The sequence below is a fragment of the Pituophis catenifer genome, unplaced genomic scaffold (genome assembly GCF_029215685.1).
Source record: "Pituophis catenifer annectens isolate HBS135680 unplaced genomic scaffold, rPitCat1.0.hap2 SCAF_6, whole genome shotgun sequence".
Lineage (NCBI taxonomy): Eukaryota > Metazoa > Chordata > Lepidosauria > Squamata > Colubridae > Pituophis > Pituophis catenifer.
The window spans coordinates 63,751,109-63,773,696 of record NW_027256886.1 but is presented as its reverse complement, the minus strand read 5'-3'; the positions used below and the strand labels follow the sequence as shown (position 1 = coordinate 63,773,696).

General features: G+C 35.9%; 1 protein-coding gene across 5 annotated transcripts in view; it reads right to left on the bottom strand.

The window, feature by feature from the left end:
* Positions 1-22,588, bottom strand: part of INPP5A (inositol polyphosphate-5-phosphatase A) — a 283,547-nt gene that overhangs the window by 4,744 nt on the left and 256,215 nt on the right. For all 5 annotated transcript variants that reach the window (XR_011600509.1, XM_070945903.1, XM_070945902.1 and 2 more), the window contains one exon: positions 7,024-7,135. Coding sequence is in view for 4 of the 5 variants with exons in the window: in XM_070945903.1 (XP_070802004.1) it covers positions 7,024-7,135 (112 nt within the window). In the remaining variant the exon portion in view is untranslated. The remainder of the gene's footprint in view (positions 1-7,023; positions 7,136-22,588) is intronic.

The following is a 22,588-nucleotide window of genomic DNA, read 5'->3' as shown; positions in this document are numbered from 1 at the left end:
TTTGTATTTGACTTAAGTCAGCAAATACAAACAATGAGAAGGTGTAGAACTGGGGATTTCAGCAACTCTTCCTGCATTCCATACTTTCTCCAAAGTTAGCAAAGATTATTGGAGCATCCGGTCAGAAGCCCATTTCAATGTTATTTCATTGAATGAGTTTTAAAAATTACAGGATTTAAAATTGTTAAAATTAGCTAAACTGAAAGTCGGAAATAGGAAATGCTCAGGTCTCTGAGGATGCAGTCATTAATACATATTATATAAAACACTGTCAAAAGATCAAAGCTATTAATCAATTATCTTATGAGATTTTTACTGGTCAATTAATTAACTAAAATAAATAAGCCTGAATCTTAATCCAAGTGACTCTGTTTAGCGTGTGAATTAAGGATGAAACTTCATACACAATAAATTGAATTCACTTTAGCATAAAGGCATCCACTTCCATTGTAACCATGTTGGTGTAGTAGAAAAACAGTAAGTTTTTCTACTACACCAACATGATTACAATGGAAGAGTTCAACTGGTTTGAAAGGATTAATTTTAACATAATGTTTACATTGATAAGGTCATCTAGAGCTGGCTCCCTAACCCCTAGTTTGTGGCCCAGTGCTGGGCCGTGGCCCATAGGAACTGGACCATGCAAGCGGCAAGCACGCGAGAGAAGCTGCATTGGTGCAAGTGGCGCATGCACGAAACCATCCCCTCTCTCCCCTCACTGCCGCCACTGCCAGTCTGCAGAACCAGAAAGGTTGGGGACCACTCATCTAAAGTGTTTTCAATCCTGTTGCCTTTATCTGAAACACTTGTCAATCTTAGATTTTTAAACTCCCAATTATTCATTATTAAAATAGTCACTTAGGGGAGAGAGGAGCAGCGTTCAAGACCTGAGAGCTGCCAAGCGGCGAAGTCCTTTCATGTCTCCGAGCTCATGGCAGGGACATGAAAGGAGCCCCCAATTGGGGGTCCCCAGGGCAACAGTTATGTCACCAGCTAATCCTTTTAACCAGGAAGCGTCTCAGGGCTTCTGACATGCAATTTAGGTGATATGGGTGGTACAGAAATTTAAACAAACAAACAAAGAAAGAAACAAACAAATAGTGTCTTAACTGATTAGGACACTCATAAAACTGATTTATGTTTTCAGTTTAAACTTTTTACTAGAATAGATATGAATCTTGGTTAAATTTAAATGTAACCTTAGTTAAATCTCTATTGACGAAAAAAATGGAAATAAGATAGAAGCAGGGGAAAAAGAGCAACGTGATATACATATATATATATACACACACACACACATACATGCATACATACATACATACATACATACATACATACATACACACATATATAAAAAGGCTAATATCTCTTCAATGATGGTTTTTACACTCTGACGATGTTAGCAGAGGCTAACGAAAGCTAAGTGGACGATATATTTTAAGTTCCAGAGATCGCGATGTCTGTCTCTTCATATATACTGTATATATCGAGACCCATTTCTAAATAAAGTTATTTGCAATTAAGTTTTGATTTCTGTGGTTCTGGCTTTCAATTAGATGTTAACATAACTATAGGCTTCAAAGAGTGAAAACAGTAACATCAAGGACAATTGTGCCATTAGTAGATTTTTAAATGTTTATATACATGTATCGATCTCAAAATGAGTAGCAGCCGAACATTATTAAAACTACCCAGTTTTATTTCCGTTTGGCATTGGCATTTTATTCCCTTCTTCCCTTCAAACAAATAATTGCATTGAGACAGCTTTTGCTACTGCATCGACCATTTCCAACGTCTGCTTTGTTTATCCAGCATAATGACCTTGCTAAAGCAATGACTTAAGAGAGAGACTGCCTCACAATTTCTCAGGCTGGTTAAACTGGAAGATAATTAAATCTGGAACCCATAGTCTCTCCCCAGATCTTTCATACATGCGTACATGCGCAGCTGTGCTTGCAATTGGTTTACCACTCTAATTTATTTCAAATGAAAAACGGTCAAGCTTTCCGTCATCTATAATCAAGTCAAGTTTGACTGGGTAAGAACTTTATATATAAACAGCCACATTTTGGACTATAAAGTTAAAATTGAATTATTTTTAATGCAGTAGGGAAGCTTAAGGTCACATTTGCTTCCTAGCATGCTTGCCTAGAAATCTGTATCTTTATCTATCTACATGCGCGTGCGCACACAAATACACAACCTTAACCTTCTGCATTGCATGCATGAACACTTTCTAATATTTCAAGCTCATAATGCCACTGCTATCGGAAGTGGAGATACATTCATCAAAAACGACTTGATAATTTACAAAGGCAGCATCAAATTGTAGATTTTCAAGTGCATAATCTTTAGACAGATAAACAAATTACACTAGCGCATGAACAGAAACACGCTCCACTCAGCTGAGCATTCATTACGCTATGCTCTCAGGCAGTTCTGTGACTCCCAAACAGCGGGCAACCTTTGGTGTGTTAGGGCTCAGCAAGCATAAAATAACATGCTAGGGAGGTAACGGACCATGGCATGATAAATGAGGCTGTGCTAAAGCTGTTTACAGCCCATGTCTGTACAATCTGTAAAGCCCACTGTGTGGAGCTGATGGTTATGACTGTCTGCTAATTTGGGCATAGATAAAAACTGTCGCCCCCAACAAACAAATATCAAACAAAACTTGCAGTTGTGAAATCTTATTTTCACTACTTCCCATGTAGCATCTCAAAGCTACCAAAGTCCTTTAAAACTTGTTTATTCATAAATCACCAGATCCCAATTTATTGCAATTTAAAAATGGGAAATTCAGATTGAGAACGGTGACTTTCCCTATTACATTTTAGAGTCAGCATTCATTTGGTAAGAAATTTAGCAAGTGAAACTTTTGACCAGTACAGGTAGTCCTCAACTTATAACAATTTATTTAGTGACTGTTAAAAGTTACAACACCACTGAAAAACATGATTTATGACTGTTTTTTGTAGCATCTCCATGGTCATGTGACCAAAATTCAGATGCTTAGCAACTGACTCTTATTTATGAAGGTTGCAGGGATCACATAATCATCTTTTGTGAGCTTCGGACAAAGTCAATGGGGAAGCCAGGTTCACTTAACAACTGTACTACTAAGAACTATAGAGATTCACTCAGCAACTGTGGAAAGAAAGGTAGTAAAATGGGACAAAATTGACTTAACAACTGTCTTGCTTAGTAACAGAAATCAACTGCAGTCACAATATAAAGTGAGGATTATTTGTACAGGTCTGGGAAAATTCTCTATGATAATTTTTTATCTGGCCCCAATGGTTCCAGAAAAAGAAATTCATTCTATGCATTAGTTCTCAGAAAAAGAAAAACTTCAGATATGCCCAATACAAACAGATCTGCCCTGGATTAAATTACCAGCTCCAGCTACATCCTGAACCCTTCCAGCATCTGAATCATATACTGCTGCCATATTAAATACTATTGCAAGAAGAAATTAAAAACAGAAAGTTATTTCATTAAAAAGAAGGGAGCAGTTAAAATTTGAGCTTCAAAATGAAAGGTAGAAATACAATACAAGTATCAATGAATTAGAAATTCAGCTGGTGCAGAGTACAACTACATACTGGTGAAGTAAGGTGGCTGCAATATCTGATCCTTATAATGCTACCAGTTGCAGTATCTATGGAAATTCTCAGTCATCCAGGTCATGGTTGTCTCAAAAGTGCTTTTTCAAAAGGCAAGTGGATTTTCTTTGTTTTTGGATTTTCTTCTTGGATGAGAAGCGAAATGTCTTCAAGGAAAAATGAAGAAAGTCCAGTTGCCTTTTGAAAAAGTAGCTTTGGGAAACCTGCTCCAGTGGTTACCTGTATGCAGTGGTTATTTGTATGAGTCAAACTGCCTTCACCTGTATCAAATGTTTCAACACTGTAAGATCAAAAATTGTGACCTTTCCCCCAAAATGCTACCCGGTTTTAAAACACCTTGCCATCTAAAGTTGTTCAGCAATATTTGTCACTGCTAGCTTTTTAAATAAAAAAATACAGAAAACATTTATTTATTTAAACAACATTCCTTTCAGTAAGTTGTATGGGCCAACTGAGCCTAGAGTTACTTTAATATTTTGGGATGGTGTTTACTTTTTTAACCTGTTTATTATTTATTTTATTAATATTAATATTGTATCTGTAGATCTCCTTGATATTTTTATTTAAAGGCTGTCTAGGAATATTTTAAATAAAATAAGCAAATATATTTGTCATTTAATTAATGCTTCTATTGAGAGTAAAAGGGATTTACAATTTATAGTATATAAATGGCAAAATGTTTGAGTAACAATTCTGGTGGAAATGGAATATCCAGTAATCTCTATGAATATATATCTCTGGAAAAAATTTCACATGGTAAAGGCAAGATCTGGTAATCAGAATTCTAGAATTGTATTTCCATAATGCACCATGTGGTTACAGCAGAGGAAAATTATTTGTGTGTATATGTGTGAGTGTAACAGATATATTAGGTGAAGGAGAACAGAAAGGGAAAGTTCAGTTCAATTTCATGTATTTTAATTACCGTATTTTTCGGAGTATACGACACACTTTTTTCACTTCCTAAAAGAAGCTGAAAATTTGAGTGTGTCATACTTTGAATGTAACCCTGCCCACCCGCTGGCCCTCACCCTTCGGCCTTTGTGGGTCATCTTCCTGGCTGCAGAGATTGGCACCAACAATGGCTTGTGTTTTTGGGCTCCACGTGTCGTGTTTTCAACCTCCAAATACTGCGGGGATTGCCAAAGCACATCGCCGCTGATCACCGCCTGAAAGCATGACGCATTTGGAGGCTGAAAATGTGATGTGTGGTGCCCAAAATGGCTACCCAGAACAGCTGCTGCCCTCTCTTACCCCTTCTGCGCTTTGCCTGCTTTAGTCACTGGAGCTCCCTCTGACGATCAGCTGTGCTTTTGAGGCTGTTTTTCAGCCTCAACAAATGAGGAAAGTGATCTTTGCCTGCTTTTCTAATTGCTGCTCCCTCCGACTATCAACTGTGCTTTAGAAGCTGTTTTTTAGCTCCAACCAGCCCCAACCTCAAAACCAGTAAGCGAACTAATGTGCTGAAGCTGACCAGGCTAAGGACGCTAGCCAGATGAATACCTGGTAGGCAGAATTCCCCCCCCCTATTTTCCTCCCCCAAAACTAAAGTGCGTCTTATACTCCAGTGCGTCTTATACTCCGAAAAATACAATACTTGAATAGTTGTTAGGACTATCTGGAAAAATATAGATACATTATTTACATAAGAATGCTGCCGTAAGAGTTCAACATAATTCATATACAAGTAATGATATACAGAATAACTCAAGATCATTTCTAAACAATGGAGTTGTGAAAGAAGTAGGTGTTTAAAATCAAGAACTCTTTTTTTTAGGTACACATAGAAGCTTGAATTCCAGGCTTTGTTTAAATTACTGAACAAAGAATAATCCCCTAATCAAATGAAGTGTTTGTTATCATAGGGACTTTAGCTAGTGAAGCTGGAAAAGGAAAGAAATATAGCTACCCACCTCAGATGACTGTAAATTTCTTATAAAAGTCTTGGATGAATCATACTTAATAAATAGCAATATGTGTTTTGATTACTCATTTTGACAAGAAGTCATACTTGCCACTTCTTGATCTTCAGTGTACTAGAGACTCCTTGTCCTACACTATATGGTGCTTATGATGTTCAGGCCTTAACAAACAATCTCATCATTCATTTGTTCTCTAGTTGTTAATATCCTCTGCTATTATTTCCAAATGCTTAGGATTTGAGATGTGCTCTGAAATCAAATGGTGCTATGTTCACTTCTAGGATGGGAGTTAATGCCTTCTACAGTCAGGCCTTTAGAGTACAATTTGATGTTCCATAACTTTTTAAATCAGATTTTTCACTTGCAATCTCTCCTCCTCTCCATCCAAGATGTAGTTGACAATTATATTAAAATTGGCAGCAAAACAACAGAAAACACAACGTAAAAGCTATTGCACTGCATTATGAGGTTCCTAATGCCTCATGAAAGAGCTCTGTTTTTAAGGCTTATGTAACTGATGCCAAGGATGTTGGGATCCAAACCTTTGAAGGAAAGCTGCTCCATAGGGTGGGAGCCACCACAGAAAAGCACTGCCTTACAACTATTGAGTATCCTAAATTTCCACACCAGGGATGAGCATATCCTCCTGAGGAAAGCGATCAAGAAGATATCTAGGTGTCCAGCCATATGGTGCCTTAAAGGTTAAAACCAACACTTTGAATTGCACCCAGAAGCTTACTGAAAGCTACTGCACAGTCTGCAACACAAATATAGCTGTAGCAGCTTTCACTAATCAGCATGCAGGCCATTATTTTCTCATCAGTAGGAACTCCTAAATTGTCTTCAGAAGCCAACCCGTTGCACTGTCATACATTTTGTGATAAGGAATGAGTCAAACTTTTCTATTTGTTAGTTATCTTGAGCACTCAATTGGTAAAAAAGATGTGAAGGGGGTGAATTTCAAGAGGGGCCCAGAACTGTTTTTTCTTGGTCATAGCAATCATTATGTGCTATGATGTCCATGATGTTGGATAACCATTTGTCTGAAGTGGTGAAGGGTTTCCTGCCTGGGCAGGGGGTTGGACTAGAAGACCTCCAAGGTCCCTTCCAACTCTGTTCTGTTCTGTTCTGTTCTGTTCTGTTCTGTTCTGTTCTGTTCTGTTCTGTTCTGTTCTGTTCTGTTCTGTTCTATTCTATTCTATTCTATTCTATTCTATTCTATTCTATTCTATTCTATTCTATTCTATTCTATGAAACATATTCCTGTCTGAGGTTCATGTTTTTGGAAGGCTTTAAAAAGTATTATGTTGACATGCTTTTGATGTGGATGATGGAGCTTGGCTGCCTTGGTACATGTTTTTTTAAAAATTCTCCATTTCCATTGTTTATAAACTGCTTTGGGTCCATGGATAGAATACAACTAATTGTATAAGAACATACATATATACACACAACTGTTTCAAGGAAATTTTTACCTTCAAAACGAGTTCTTTGGCAGAATGTGACATAAGGATTCTGTCACACCAAGCTGGACATCTAGTGTTCATATATTGCATTCCCTGGCTATAATCTTCACTATATGGATAGCTGGGAAAGAGGGAGAAAACAAATGGAATATCTGTTAGCAATTTACATCCTTTTAATTGCAAGATTATCAGCCTTCCATTCTATTAAACACTATAAAAACCAAGCGAATATGGAAATCTTTCCCAGTATATTTACTATTCAGTCTCCAACCTTAAACTCTCTTAATGTTCAGCACTATTTGGGGTTATTTAAATGAACAAAAGATCTGCTGCTAAGGAAATACAACATACCAATATAACCCACATAAGACAGAAAGGGGTATCTTGACATGCCAGACAGGATGTAGTTGCTGAGTCTGGGCCATTGGATACCATGCATTTTCCTTTCTTTCTGGCAGCACTGCTTACCTCTCTATAGGAAAGTGCACACATGCATGTTACGGGAGAGAGGTTCTTATTGTGAATTTGAGACTAGGGACTTGAAACTGTTACTTACAATCAGAAAGTAATTTTAAGAGTGTGAACATTTGCCTAATCAAAGCCTGCCAAAGAGGACCTTCTACAAGTTCCTTCACTCATTATCTGCAGCAGTGCTAATTTTTTCCTTTATTTCTTATGTAAGGAGAGGACAATCTTGTGGTAACTGAAGGTTGCATTTAAAATTGTTTGAAAAGGCTTTGGAGTGCAGGAAACATTGCAATTATGTAAAGTTACTCACATGGGCATAATAGAGATTTTGGTTTTTGCCCTGAAACTGAGTGGGATGGTTGGGTAGTTATTTTTTTAAAAAAACCTGTTTTAAGCCAGTTTTTAAGCATTAACTCTAATGTTACCATTTCATGTACTTCCATCTTCAATAAACAATACTGCTGAGTTTTAGCAGTTGGGTCACAAAGATTATATGTGTGTGTGGGGGGGATGCACACAAAGCAGGATGTTTTGTGGCTGCAAGTAGGACTATGATCTCAGGTAGCATCATTCAGAGTTCACGTACACAGCAAACAACTGTGATCTATTACATTTCTTTTAAATTTTTGCTCATCTTTATTTTCAGGATATACAATCAAATGCACATTTTTCAAAATCCTTTGGGGAAAACTTAAGGTAAAGCTTTAACAATGTCACAGAAATAGTTTTCAACATATTTAATAAAATTTCGCATTTTGCTTTATCTGCTTTTAATTTACGAGAACAACTTAAATTGAAGTAGACATAGAAAACATGACACACTTTTAAGTTGCTATATTAATGCTAAAATTTATTTAAAAGGAAAAAAGGCTGGAAATTGCATTGCAGAAAGATCAAATAAAAAGCATTTGAAATATAAAATGACATCTTCCCGATTCTTGGAGAATAACAGGTCATGTAGAGTTTAATCAAACCGTGATTTTGTTTTACTTGAATTTTATTTTGCATTTAAAAATGAATTCCTTCAAAGAACATATTAAGGCTTGAAAGTTTACAACACTTTAACATTTAGCTTTATACTGGAATCCTTTTGTATAATTTTGTATAAAATGAAAGATTTCTTCAAAGACTATTTGTTTGGAAATGCAATTTATTTTAATTGATACGACATAGAAACCTGACATTAGCAATAAATCAGCTTAATTGAGCCTTCACATGTAGATCGGGTCTTTTGCACCAATTAATATCTAAAGAGGGCCAAGATTTGACTTTAAGAAACTATCGGCCAATATAATTCTTGAATAATGATTATAAATTGTTTACGATGGTTTTGGCTGAGAGGTTGAAAATAATTTTGCAAGGATTTATTTATGAAGAACAATGTGGGTTTTTATCTAAAAGACAGTTAAGGGATAATATTACAAATTTGTGGGAAGTTTTGAAATATTTGGAGCATAATGAAAAAACAATCTACATTGATTTTCTTAGATGCAGAGAATGCTTTTGACAATTTGAACTGGGTTTTGAAACATATGAACTTTGAAATAATTTTATTAAATAGATAAGATTTACGTGTGACAGAGAGCACAAATAATTATTAATGAAAAACTAACAAAACCCTGTGAGGTGCAAAAAGTGATAAGACAAGGATGCTCATTTAGTTCTTGAAATATTAAACAGAGGTATAAAACAAGATGAGAGAATTGCAGGAGTAAAGATTAAAAGAGAAACCTAAAGGTAGTCCTCAATTTACGACCATTAGCTCAGGACATTGGAAATTACAATGGCACTAAACAAAGGGACTTACAAATATCCCCAGGATTATGGCTGTTGCAATGCCTCTGCAGTCACATGATCAAAATTAGGGTATTTGCAGCCTGCATGCACTTCTGACTACAGGGTTCCTTCAACTCTCCCTACCCACCTATCTCCCCCCATCTTTGCCCTTTTGGACTCCTGCCAACTGCTCTGGTGCCCCAGTTGACATCTATTGTCTTATTGCTCCTGCTGCTGAAAGGGCATGCTCAGCCTGGCCACTGGGCCGGGGTAAAGCAGACCTTTGGCTATTTAAAAAAGAGTCAAAGCAGTCTCAGAGCTATAGCATGCCAAAATCTATTTTTATTAAATATTAAGATTCTGGTAGGTACCATATTGCCAATTCATATAAGCTCTCTAACCATTAGAAATACAGAGTTCTAGTTTAATATGGACAATTATCTACATAATTCTTATAATAATACCATAGTTAATGTAATCATAAAACACTTTTTTCTTGATGACACTGGATGGCAAGAGTTTTGGCCTTAGGCAATAACTATATATTTTGCCCAAGGTCAAAGTAGATATTATATAAAAAGCTTATTAAGCAACCAGATGCCTCCTTTGCTGTTTGAGAAACTTTTCAGTAGGGCATTAGCAAAGAGAGGGTGTATTTTGCTGCTATGCTCCTGGTATTTCTCTAAATGAAACTCTATGATAAAGTGGGATTGTTATTGGGATAAGGAACTAAAAAGTGGAATTTACATGAATGGAACCAGATAAGGCTTCTTCTCTGTCAATTTCTCCATTTTTTAGGATTCTTGACAAATCACCTTTAAATTACTTTTGGTGATTGTTCTGAACTTCCTTGTTGGAAATGGCAGTGGGTGTTATCATTCGTGTTGTTTTCTCTTGTTCCTCTTTCCATAATGTCGAAACCTCCATGGTGTTGATGCCACCTAATTTGAAAAGGGTATTGCGAGGTAGTCCTTCATAATGACTTCCCCTGGCATTTAACTGAAGTGTAGGAAGGCAGGGATACTGTAGACTACTGGAAAGATGGATGTACAGAGGAAGACAAGACACTTACAAACATCTGTTGATCATCTTGTCAATAAAATTGTGCAACAACATCACATTCTGCCCCTGAGAATCTAACTGAATGTTTCTTCTACTTTCTTCTACTTTGCAGTAAGATCTCTTTCAACAAGCTGAATGAGAAGCAATAGGAAAAAATGCATGGCATTGCTTATCAGGTAAGAATGCAGTGGGTTTTATCCAGAGGACCAACAACTCTTAGGGTAATTCAAGTTTAGACTATCTTCAATTAACCACAGGAAGAAAAGATGTATTTGTGAATGGTTTCAAGTTGAATTATATGCCGTCTATTATATTTTAAAATCTACTGTTATTAGGTTTTATAATGGAATTGCTTTATTTAAAGTGTCACAATTTTAATTATCATTTGTAACTCTTTAGAAGGATTTAAATTTTTCAATAAAATAATTAAATATTTCAAATAAATAAAAATTAAATCCGGGTTTACATTAAGGAATGCTACTTATTTATATTAGCAAGTGTTTACACAGCAAATTTATATGAAAACTAAGGATAATCGGGAGAGGCACATTTTGAAAAATAGAACAATAAAAGTATAAGGATTAAATACATATGGAAAAGTATTCTAGTTGTTGCTAGACTCAAAGAGAAATCAAGGCTTTCAAGGTGAACGTTTTAAAATAAGATTTGTGAGATTGAAACAGCAAATGCCTTCATGCTTGAAGAGAAACTTATTTACCACCCTACTTGGTGTGATATTCTAAAACTGAGATGCATAGCTCTCTACCAAATGGGTTTACAAGCTACACTGCCATTAAAAAGATTAGTTGTGGCAAACAGCCAACTAAAGTGTACTGAACGTATTGGAACAAACCAGTGAACTCAATACCTTTTCCACCTCATCAAACCTAACAAGACTCATTTTCAAAACATATTATGAGAATTCAATTTGCTGCTTCACTGCCATACAGAAGTACAGCTTATTTTCTGAATGTTCGTGGGAGGCTTTGATGATGTAATATTCTTGCAAGCAGAAGCTCTTTGTCTGCAATTTAAGGCTTGACTTTTGCAGAGAGCCTATTAATATAGTTCTGCTTTTAAGTTGTGCATGAACCTGACATAACAAGACTATTCTTTTATGAGAAATTATTCAAATCCATCATATTTGATATTGCTCATCCTTTTCATAGCACTAACTTTCTGAGCTTGCTAGTATTATGCTCCAAGTATAGTTCATAGGCCTGCCAAGAACTGTAAAGAATTTAATATAAAGTCTGAAAACTGGTATTCTGAAGTTTCTTTTAATGTTCATATGGTTTGTAAAATGGTATTCTTAATGCATCCTAAGGTCTTCTAGTAACAATGGCCATATGCAGAATTAGTGATAATAGATATAACAAACAGAATGAATGTCATCAGTTGAACAGGATTTATGATTTTTGTGGCAACTATGGATCTGTCCCAAATAACAGAGTGCCTGTGCCTGCTGGGGACTGAATTTTAGATCTGTGGTTTATCTGAGGGCAGCTGTGATGTGATCTGATGTTGGAGGATATTACCATTGCTGAAGACAGATTACTGTCTGGTTGTTCTCTTGCTTGCTGGTGCTATGGGAAGTTGGATCCTGTTCAGTTGGTCAGTCCCAAGTGACTGATGGATCCTGTCGGGTTTCTAAAGAGAACTTAGGGTATTTCCTAAGGATCTGATGGAAAGCCCAACCAAGGCCTTGTTTACAACCTGGAATAGGAGTTGTTTAATAGGAGTATTAGGAATCTTTGGGACAACTGTAGCAAAGAATGAGTTTCCTTCACTCCTTAGCAAAAGATATTTTAAATACAAGTTTAAGAACTTAACAATAATACCGGTATATACTTTGGACATTGCTTTTGGAAAATTGCAAATGGTCTTAAAGGGCCAGATGGATTTGAAATTAGATTTTGAAATTAATTATTAGAATCCTTCCTGTGGGAAAATGTTATTGTTTTGAACTCTTTGAAAAACATAATAAGCTGGAACTTTGAAGGTTGGACATCTGTGAAGTGAAGGAACACAGAAGGAATTAAGATTACAATTAAAGGAGAAGAACACTTAAATGTGACTTAGTAATACAGAATGAAGCAAAATGCTTCAACATTTAACATATATTGAGGTATATTTGTGGGCATGGATGCCAAATTAGTTATAACATTGTTTAATCTGTCTATAATAGATCTATGGAAGAGGAACAAGTTTACTGGACAAGACTGATACAGATCTAAAGTGGATTTAAAAATGACATGCTACAAGAATGATATGGAAGAAGATGCTACACTGAATATATAAATGGAACAGGCTGCTGTCTTAATAATTAAAAGGCATAGACAAATAACAAAGAGTGACCTGAATAACTTTCCTATATTGGATTTACAAAAGAGACCTATTAAAAGTTTTGAAGAATTTTGTTAGAAGGGACAAAGAAAAAAAGAAGAAGAAAGAAATAGGACACTATCTGAAAGGATTAAAGATCAAGATTGTGAGAAGGAAATAATATAATGTTGGTTTATTTGATCAAGGTTAAAATAAATATACTGTTATTTATGGTAATTTTAATGGACTTTTGCTATGAGGTTTTATGGATTTGTTTATAAATTCATAATGGGAAGAAGATATCATTTGTTGTACTTACCAAATCCCTTAAAATAATTGTTCTAGGTGCCCTGGTGGCACAGTATTACAAGCAAACTCTGTCCACAATCTAGAGTTCGAACCTGATGGGGCTCAAGGTCGATTCAGCCTTCTATCCTTCCGAGGTCAATAAAGTAAGGAGCCAGATTGTTGGGGGTAATGACACTGTAAACCACCCAGAGAGTGCTCTAAAACACTATGGAGCGGTAAATAAGTCTAAGTGCTATTGCTAGTTCTATGTTCCATACAGGGCAGGTCTCACTGGAACAAATTCAAGGAATAATGATGAGGGAAGCATAAAGATTTCTCAATGCCACTTTAGAGGGAAAGGCAGGGTATCAATTGAGCAAGCAAACAAATTTTCTTTCCCAGGCTTCCTTCAGTTATATAATTTCTTTTGGTTTGGCTTGCAGCATCTCACTACATTGTGTTTCCCAACTCTCTCAAATACAAACCCAATAGGATTCTTCAAAGCACATGAGAAAACCTGCTCAGAGATAAAAAAAAAGGTCTATCTGGAAGGAAGGGAAAATGAAGATGTTCCGTCTTTCTTAATTTAGAACTTAACATTCACCAGAAATCTCTTCAACCTTTAATAAATCACATTGTTAAAGATGGCCATTACCCCTCAACATTGTCAAAAAAAGTTGCCCGGTTGTGTCTTGCATTCAATCAGGGGTTGAACTTTTCTCAAGGGTATCTTTAGCTTTTTCCTGTTATCAAATCAGCTTTGACCTCTCATTACTAGATTTCTCTGAAAAAAATGACACTGGACTACTCTGCAAGGTTGTCCAATATCATTCTTTCTTCCTATGGATACAGATAAGGCTATACTGCAAGACCTAAATAATTTACAATCTCTCAGGTGCTCTTTTGCTTTTTCCTACAGTACATCAATAATAGGATTTATCTGCATGAACCTGCAGGACACTTAAACAAAAGTAGAAAAATATATATTTTTTAAAAATTAAGTTATGAATTTAAAATATTTCAAATGCCTCTCTTCTCCTATGTTTTTATTTTAGGTATACCTCTGCCAATTCACAGCTATAATACCCAAATTTCCAAGTTGATTTTTATGAGGCAACAATCACTTCTCATTAGGGAAAATTCTCCAGACAGGGAGTAGATTAATCACTATTTGAACTATTCCACCATTGTTTACAAATACTGAAAAGCAGCCTTTAAAAAAAAAAGATTTATAATGCATCTAGGATCCTTGATAGCCACATTTAGGTCAGAGCACAAAGTCATCTATCCCTAATTTTTGATAGGTGTTAGGGTAGCCTGCATACTTGAGAATACATATGCTGAACATCTCAAGAAGGAAATATTAAAAACCCATGTAAGAAAAAGCATAGAAAAGTAATTGTTATAGAGATCTATTAAATATTATCCATGGAATAAATAGATATGTTCTAAGATACACACAGAGGTATACTTCATAAAATTCCTGGTGCTTTACATCATCAAAATAAAAATATCCATAAGCCAAATGTATACATTTGATAAATATTTATAAACCCATCATCAACCCACCCTGGTATCCTGAGTCAAAATGATGATTATAGATAAATAGTTTTACAGATAGACCTTTCTGAACACCCAGAAGACTCCATCCAGATGTCTGGGACAAGCAGTTCCAAACAGCTGGAATATAAAAATATCCTCCATAGGAAAAAGAGCATAGTCACACAATCCACATATTTGTCTATTCAATGCACCTGATAGTTGAGGTTCACCTCCTACAGGATACCAAGCTACTAGAATTAAATTGGTTAGTTTGCATTTAGAAAACTATAATAGCCCTTTCTAATGCTCTGTTAGCCAACTGGCCGAGATGTGTATCTCATTTAGTCAAAATCAGGAGGGTAAACATGGCTTGCAAACATGGAAGTTAAGGTACGTCTTAAACAGCTGCTGCTTGCATAATACTAGAACACCATGGTGACTAAACTAACAAAGTCAAAGGTCATAAAAAAGAGGTGTGTGTGTAATATATAAACCACACAATTCAGTAGCAAAGGGAAATGAGGATAAACAGAGTCAAAGCTTAATATAGTACTTAATGCAAAAACAGAGAAAAGATATGCACTGTGAATCCTTCCTGTTTGGTTTTCGACCGTATACTGTATTTTAATAAACTCTCTCACAGACATTGAAAGTGATTCTTTTGAGTAGAGCTGAATTGATCTGTAACTTCAATTTGACTGAAGTGGCATAGGTGATACAGTAAATATTTTTCTACCATTACAAGTTAGATGACTTCTACTATGTTGCAATAACCCCAATCCAGCTGTCCCTTACAGAGTTAGTTGCTTTATCATCATGGATGAAATGATGTTTCTATTTGGCTAACAGGTCAAACTGGTTTTATTTTCATTATCAAGTAACAAGTTATTTGTTCCCAAGTAAAATATCCTTGAACAGATTGAAAAATATATCTACCACTAACGCATGGAATTTTGGGAGTGTTAATGCAATACATCGACATATCATATATTTTCCTGGGTCAATTTAGTTGCAATGGCTATTATAGAAAGGGCAGGAAATGCTGTCTATATTATATTTAGAAAATAAATTCTGTATTCAACAGCATCCAAATGCTAGCCAATATGATCTGTATAAATAGTATAGTTCCAGTAATGTATTCCAAGACTTACAATTCAATTACCATATATACTCATGGGCAAGCCTATCCATGGACAAGCCAACTCCAAGTTTTTGGGTGTATTTTAGTACTAAAATTCCTGGCTTATTTTTGGATATATATCATAAAACAAGTAATTTTAGACATCATTAGATACACCAGTACATTACTGCCTCTTTTTTAAAAAAATAGTTTTTGGATTTTTATTTTTAGAATATACATCAACATCAATACATGAACAGTGCGGCATCTGGGTATCGTTCATTTTGGGACAAAATGTAATGTATTTGTTACATTAATCAAAGTTATGAAATCCTAGTGTTAATATACATATTTGTTTTAAAGTAGTCATTCAATATTTCAATGTTCCATTTTAATGCCATTCACAATATTATTTGAGTTTACATAGTACTGCCCGCTTTCAACCTCTAATCTTTCTCTCTAGTTATTGCTTTTATTCTATTGTATGAAAAATATATGTGTTAATATTCCCCCTATTTCTTATTTCTGCCTCTATTCTGGCTTCTAGTCAGGTCACCATTACTAATCCTAGTGTTAATACACTGTTTATATTAAGATATAATCCTTTATTATTTAATTATTCAATGTTTCAATGCACCATTCTAGTGCCAAACCATATTATTTAAACATACTTAATAATACCATCTTTCAACCTCTAATCTTTCCATCTAGCTATTACTTTATATGAGAGTATATATTCTCATTTCTACCTCTATTTTAGTTTTTAATCAGGTCATCATTATATTAAAAAAAAGAGAGGGAAAAATCCTTTCTATCCATCATCTCTTGCCCATATTAATATTTCAATTATTTGTTTTTTAGCTTGCCTCCAATACTCCTCTCTGGATCCTTGTCTTTATCTACATCTGTATCTTCACTGTTCAGTTTAAACATTTCTCCCATCTCTATCCTCTTATGCTACCAGGCCTCCAAAGAATCTACCCAGGCCACTCTCTCCCTTTCAAAAGTATCTTCCTGCTTATCTGATTCTATTTTTAAATCTCTTAAAATTTCCCCTGGGTTTATTTCATCAGTCATTATTATCTTTATTATCTTCTCCTTCTCATCTTCTTGCTTTATTTGCTGATTTGTCTGTTCTGTCTTTTCCCCCATGTTTTCTATTGTTTCCTCTCTTTCCTGGAATATTGGTCTTCATTCATTATCAGTTGCAGAGTGTTTTCTATTTTCCCATTTATGCCATAATAGGTTCCCATTTCCCATAATAGGTTCTTTATCTCCCTGTAATTCTTTGTCATAGTGTCCTTAATGCTTTGGAACATCAACACCATTTCTTTTGAAATCTCACTTATTGCCCCCTGATGGAGCATCTTGTCAGTAAGTCCCGGTCTTACTCAATTGTCCAAAACAATATATTCAAGCCTAATGTTGCTCCTCAGAAAGTACAAAGCTCGTAATTCGTTATATTCTAAGATTATTCAATCAGTTCCATTTAGATAGTTCAGGAAACTTTCAAAAAACCAGAAGTCACTTAACTTTGCTTAAGAGTCTGATTTATTTCTACAGTTGAGTGTCCAGTAATCATAAAGTAGATAATTATAGAACAGTAGGTATCACCACAGTCCTCCAGATGAGTATTGTTTATTTCTCTTATCAGAAACTTTCCCAGGCTTGTAGGGGTATGGTATATTTTCCATTCAACAGTAGTAGGCACCCTCAGTTTAGGTTTCAGTGTTGTTTCAAATTTTAATCCAATTTTAATTCAATTTGTGGAAGCAAAGTCAATTATTCAAGTAGATAGTTCCAGCATTTTAAGATGCATTTCCAAAGCAATGCCGACCCAGTTTGAAAGTCCAATTTTCTATGATTTTAAAAAGTCTTTAGCTCTTCTCCCCTTAGTTCCTTTCTTTCAGGTTTAAATTTTTTCTCTGTATAATTGTTTGCCACTTTAACAAACAGTTCTAACAGTCTTTTTTCCTGGATTTTCTCTTTTTTTTCCTTTTAAAGTTGGGATCTAAATAAAAAAGGAATCTTCTCACCCAGCTCCAGTCACTTTCCATCTACCCCATTCCTGCACTTTCTTTGTTGCCACAGATGTCCCAGCTTCATGGCAGCCATGATGGCTGCCTCTTCTCCTTGTCATGGATGAGAGGGAAGAAGCCCTAGGTCAAGCAGGAGAGTTGTAGCTCTCGCAACCTGCAGGGCACCCGTCTTTTCTTCACCACCCTACAGGGTGGCTTTAGCTTCTTTTGGAGCCCTCCAATAGGGAGAACTCAGCGTGTGAGCACAGAGATCCGTGCGAGTCTGATCTCACCACGATGTCAGCCGGAAATCCCCACAATACTACCTCTTATAGAAGAAGTAAACATTTTTCTAATCTAATATTGTTATAAAAATCAACACAGCCAATCTACATGTTAAACAAACTTTGGACAATTTGTATACTCATTTTTTCCATCTCTACTTTCTCATGGGAAGAGCTTATTACAGGTAGTCCTTGATTTACAATCATTTGTTTAGCCATTATTCAAAGTTATGATGACACTGAAAAAAGTGACTTATGACCATCACAGTCACATGATTAAAATTCAGATGCATGGAAATTTGAATGTATTTATGATGATTGCAGTATCTTTGAATCTTGTTATCACCTTTTGCGACTTTCTGACAAGCAAAGTCAATGGGGAAATCAGATTCATTTAACAACCGTTTTACTAACTTAATAACTGCTATGATTGGCAAGAAAGATTGTAAAACTTACTTAGCAACTGTCTTTAGCAATGAAAAGTTTGGGCTCAATTCTGATTGTAAGTTGAGGACTATCTGTAGTTCAAGATACAGGATAAATCTCGATAACTCAGATCCTGACCAAGGATGATCTCAGATCCTCACCTGGGAATGAGATTTATAGTGTTTAGAATTAAACTTAACTAATTGGTACTTCTTAACTATCAAGGGCTGTAATGGAAACAGTGGAAAACTAAAGTAACTTAATGAGTGCCTTCTAAGAAAGAAAGAACAAATTGCTGTATTTCAGAGTAACTTTGCTTGATGCTCCTCAACATGATGCACAGCAAAAAGAACTGTGATATTCTGAAATTACAGACATCTGGAAGAGAAATCAGAAAAAGTCAAGATGGCAGCTGCAACCATGTGATCACGGCAGGGCTATAACTGCTTAGTCACAGCAGCCATCTTGACTTTTTTGGATTCCTCTTCAGATTTCCTGTGTTTTGTTGAATAAAATGAAAATATGTTATAGAAGTAAGATTGTGAGAAAAATTCTAACAATTCAAAAATATGCACAGGTTAGAATAAATCAAAGAAATCAAATGTGGAAAGAAAATCCCTAGCATAGATGAGATTTGACCTATTATTCTTTCTTCTAAGTGTCAGGGCAAAGAAACTGTTAGCTCAGAGAGGGTCTGCTGAGAGGAAACAAAATTACAGAGGAGAGAAGATATCTAAGACATGAACATATGTCCAAGCAGTAAATTACATGACAGCCTAATGCAATGACAAACAAGAACAGGTCACTTTAAGAGAATGATTAATACATGAGATTACTGTGCATGCATACTTATCTTAAAGCAAACCTTGTAGGTGGGTGTGAACCCCTGGTAAGTCAGCTCCTATCTCCTCCATACAACAGCTACAAGAATAATTATAATTAATGGAGAGAGGTGATAAAGTTAACAATTGCCCACCTGTATCGTGGCTAACCACAATGTCCTTATTTTGTTTTTCACACCTACTGCCTTTCCTAGTGATTATAGTCTACCAAATACCTATTTCTAGCTCACCCTGAGCTTCCTGTTTGCTGAATGTCAAGGTGTCAGGCAGCTGATAGAACCTACACTGTTCAAAAGAATGACAGTGTGTTGTAAGTAGCATAGTACAAAATAAGAGTACATTAGAAACAAAATAAAGACTTTAATTTTGCTGCAGATGAGATTCCCGAAAAACAGAACTTCTCAGGTGTCAGGCAAGTTGGTTCCGACTCCAACAAGCCACAGGTAGACTGTGCCAATTGTCTGGCTGGCAAAAATGCAAATGCAATGAAATCAAGATATGCCCAGCAAGCACGTTGTTGAGTGCCAACTTTCAGCAGGAGAGAGAAGTTCTCAGCTCACATATGGGAAAAAGTTGAACAATCGCATCATTTGCTTCTTCTTTTATGCATACTGGTATAAAAACAGAAAGCTCTTAGTAAATAATAAATAATGATTTAATTCCTTTGGAAAAATGAGGACAAAATTTGAGATAAATTTGATATCCTATCTCTACTCTGAAGCTGTTAACCAATTTCACTGGTCAGGCAAAACTATATTACATTTAGCTGAAGCTTCATTGTTTAGCCAGCTGTCATAAATTGCTGCATGTTCACAATAGGTGTATAGAAATCAGGGGTGGGTTCTAAAATTTTTTACTACTGGTTCTGTGGGCGTGGCTTATTTTGTGGGCGTGGTTTGATGGTCATGTGACAATTCTTTAGGATTTAGCAGAGGTACTGGTCTACCAGGCTTTTAACTGCTTGCAGAGCTGTACCGGTGTACCCATTTGTTCTTGGAGTGTTCCGGTCTACCCATTTGTTTTTGGAAGCACCAGTCTACCCATTTGTTTTTGGAGGCACCGGTATACTCATTTGTTTTTGGAGGCACTGGGCTACCCATTTGTTTTTCGAGCACACTGGTCTACCACCACACTGCCTTTTAACACTGATCAGCTGTAGGGCGGCCCTTTGAAGCCCTGCGGCAAGAGATTAAACAGTTTTTTTCCTTCTAGCCGATCAGCTAGGACTTGGGAGGCAGCAAATAGATTGGGGCGGGGCCAAATAAAAGGTAAGAATAACGCGGGGGGGGGGGGCGGGAGGGCCCAGCTCCTGAACAAAGAGAACCGGTTTGGTGACATCATATCGTCCCCACTACCGGCTCGGCCGAACCGGGAGGAACCCACCACTTATAGAAATTACAACATCATTGCACAAATTAGGAGTATCATGTCATTTGTATAATTCATGTCATATGCATGATGATGTCAATGATGTACTTTAAATCACTTGTTCTTCTGTGAACAACCACATAGATAAGCTGTTTTAGCACTGAACTTTTGGAAATGTTCACTATTTGGCCATATGAAATGAGCTAAGTTACTTTTCAACTGCAGGTACTCCTTGATTTAACAACAGTTCATTTAGTAATCGTTTGAAGTTACAACGGCACTGAAAAAAGTGATTTATGACCATTTTTCACACTTACAATGATGGCAGCATCCCCATGGTCATGTGATCAAACTCCAGACTTTTGGAACCTGACTCATATTCATGATGGTTGCAGTGCCCAGGGTCATGTGATCACCTTTTGCCAGCTTCTGACAGGCAAAGTCAATGGGGAAGCCAGATTCACTTAACAACTGTGGCAAGAAAGGTCATATAATGGGGAAAAACTCATTTAACAACTGCCTTGCTTAGCAACAGAAATTTTAGGTTCAATTGTGATTTTAAGTCAAGGACTACCTATAATGATGTACATTACTGCTTTATTCTGGATCAATATAAGGGCAACCATTAGACCAGTGGTTCTCAACCTTCCTAATGCTGCGACCCTTTAATACAGTTCCTCGTGTTGTGGTGCCCCCCAACCATAAAATTATTCCTATAACCATTGAAAATATGTGGTTTCCGATGGTCTTAGGCGATTCCTGTGAAAGAGTCGTCCGACCCTCAAAGGGGTTGCGACCCACAGGTTGAGTACTACTGCATTAGACCATTGTATCTCACTTGTGCGATGAAGCCAGAGAGGTTCCTACAAATAAGAAGACCACTTGTCTAAGTCATCGCAGACACCTTTTTTCATTTTAAGGCCCTCTGTTGCACTAGTGCCATCTCTGGGAGTCTTGGGGCCATGATTAGTGAATCATGACATCATTTGAGTAGAGTGGAGCTAAGAGGGTTTCTCTCTTTCTCTCTCAGTCTTTGCATTTTGGGAAGGGTTGTTAATGACAAAACAGGACAAAGCTGAGACAGAAAATGACAAAATTATCTAAAACTACCTAAATGAAAAAAATGGTCCAAGTGTTTTTGTTCATTTATGAGGTTATTTCTAAATCTGATTGGAACAATTGAACTGTGGGACTTTAAAATACATTATTTTAAACTGTAAATACATTGGCTAATATTTAAAACCATTTCTAAAAATATGCATTAGAATCAAATGCATTTAGTGATATTTATGAAAATGCTGCTAATTTCTGCTTCAATTTTTGGATGAATCTGAAGTTCAGACTAGACAGATGTACAAGTAATTGGTTGCGAATTGTTATTCATATATGAACCAATGTCCTAGATAATCCAATAGTTGTTACATCTAAAAATAAATCACTGCATATCCATTACTGTTATGTTTTACAATCAAAAAGAGAAATAAACAAGTATATGCCATTTGGAATAGTATGTTGGAAAATTGATTTTTTTTCTGGACACAAAATTGGATGCTAATGACCATTAGTTTAAGGCTCACTACGTATGTTAATTACTTGATTGCCTTATATTGCCTTAAGAACTGTGGACAAGACAGCTACAAATTACATGTAGTTTCCAAATTACTTTATTAAGTGAAATAGAAGATTATCATCATTAATATGAAAAGAGGGTTCCTTGATAACAGAAATTACTTTGTAAGTGACACATTAAAATCCTTTTTTATACTTCATAATCATCATAGGAAAAAAAAAGTAATTTCTGAATATGATAAGAAAGTTGTTTTTTGGCTTGTACCACTATCATATTTGCTATGATTAACAAAGGTAATTTTGGACAATAACTGAACAATGCAACAATTCTTTTCAAAAACAATAATACAAACTTCTGGGTAGAGAATGACCACAAACCCAAAGCATTTAAACAACAGAATTTTAAAATGCATCCTTATATTTGTCAAAGGATTAATTTTCGGGTAATATAACCACTTTATGAAGGCAGGCATTCTAAACCCCAAG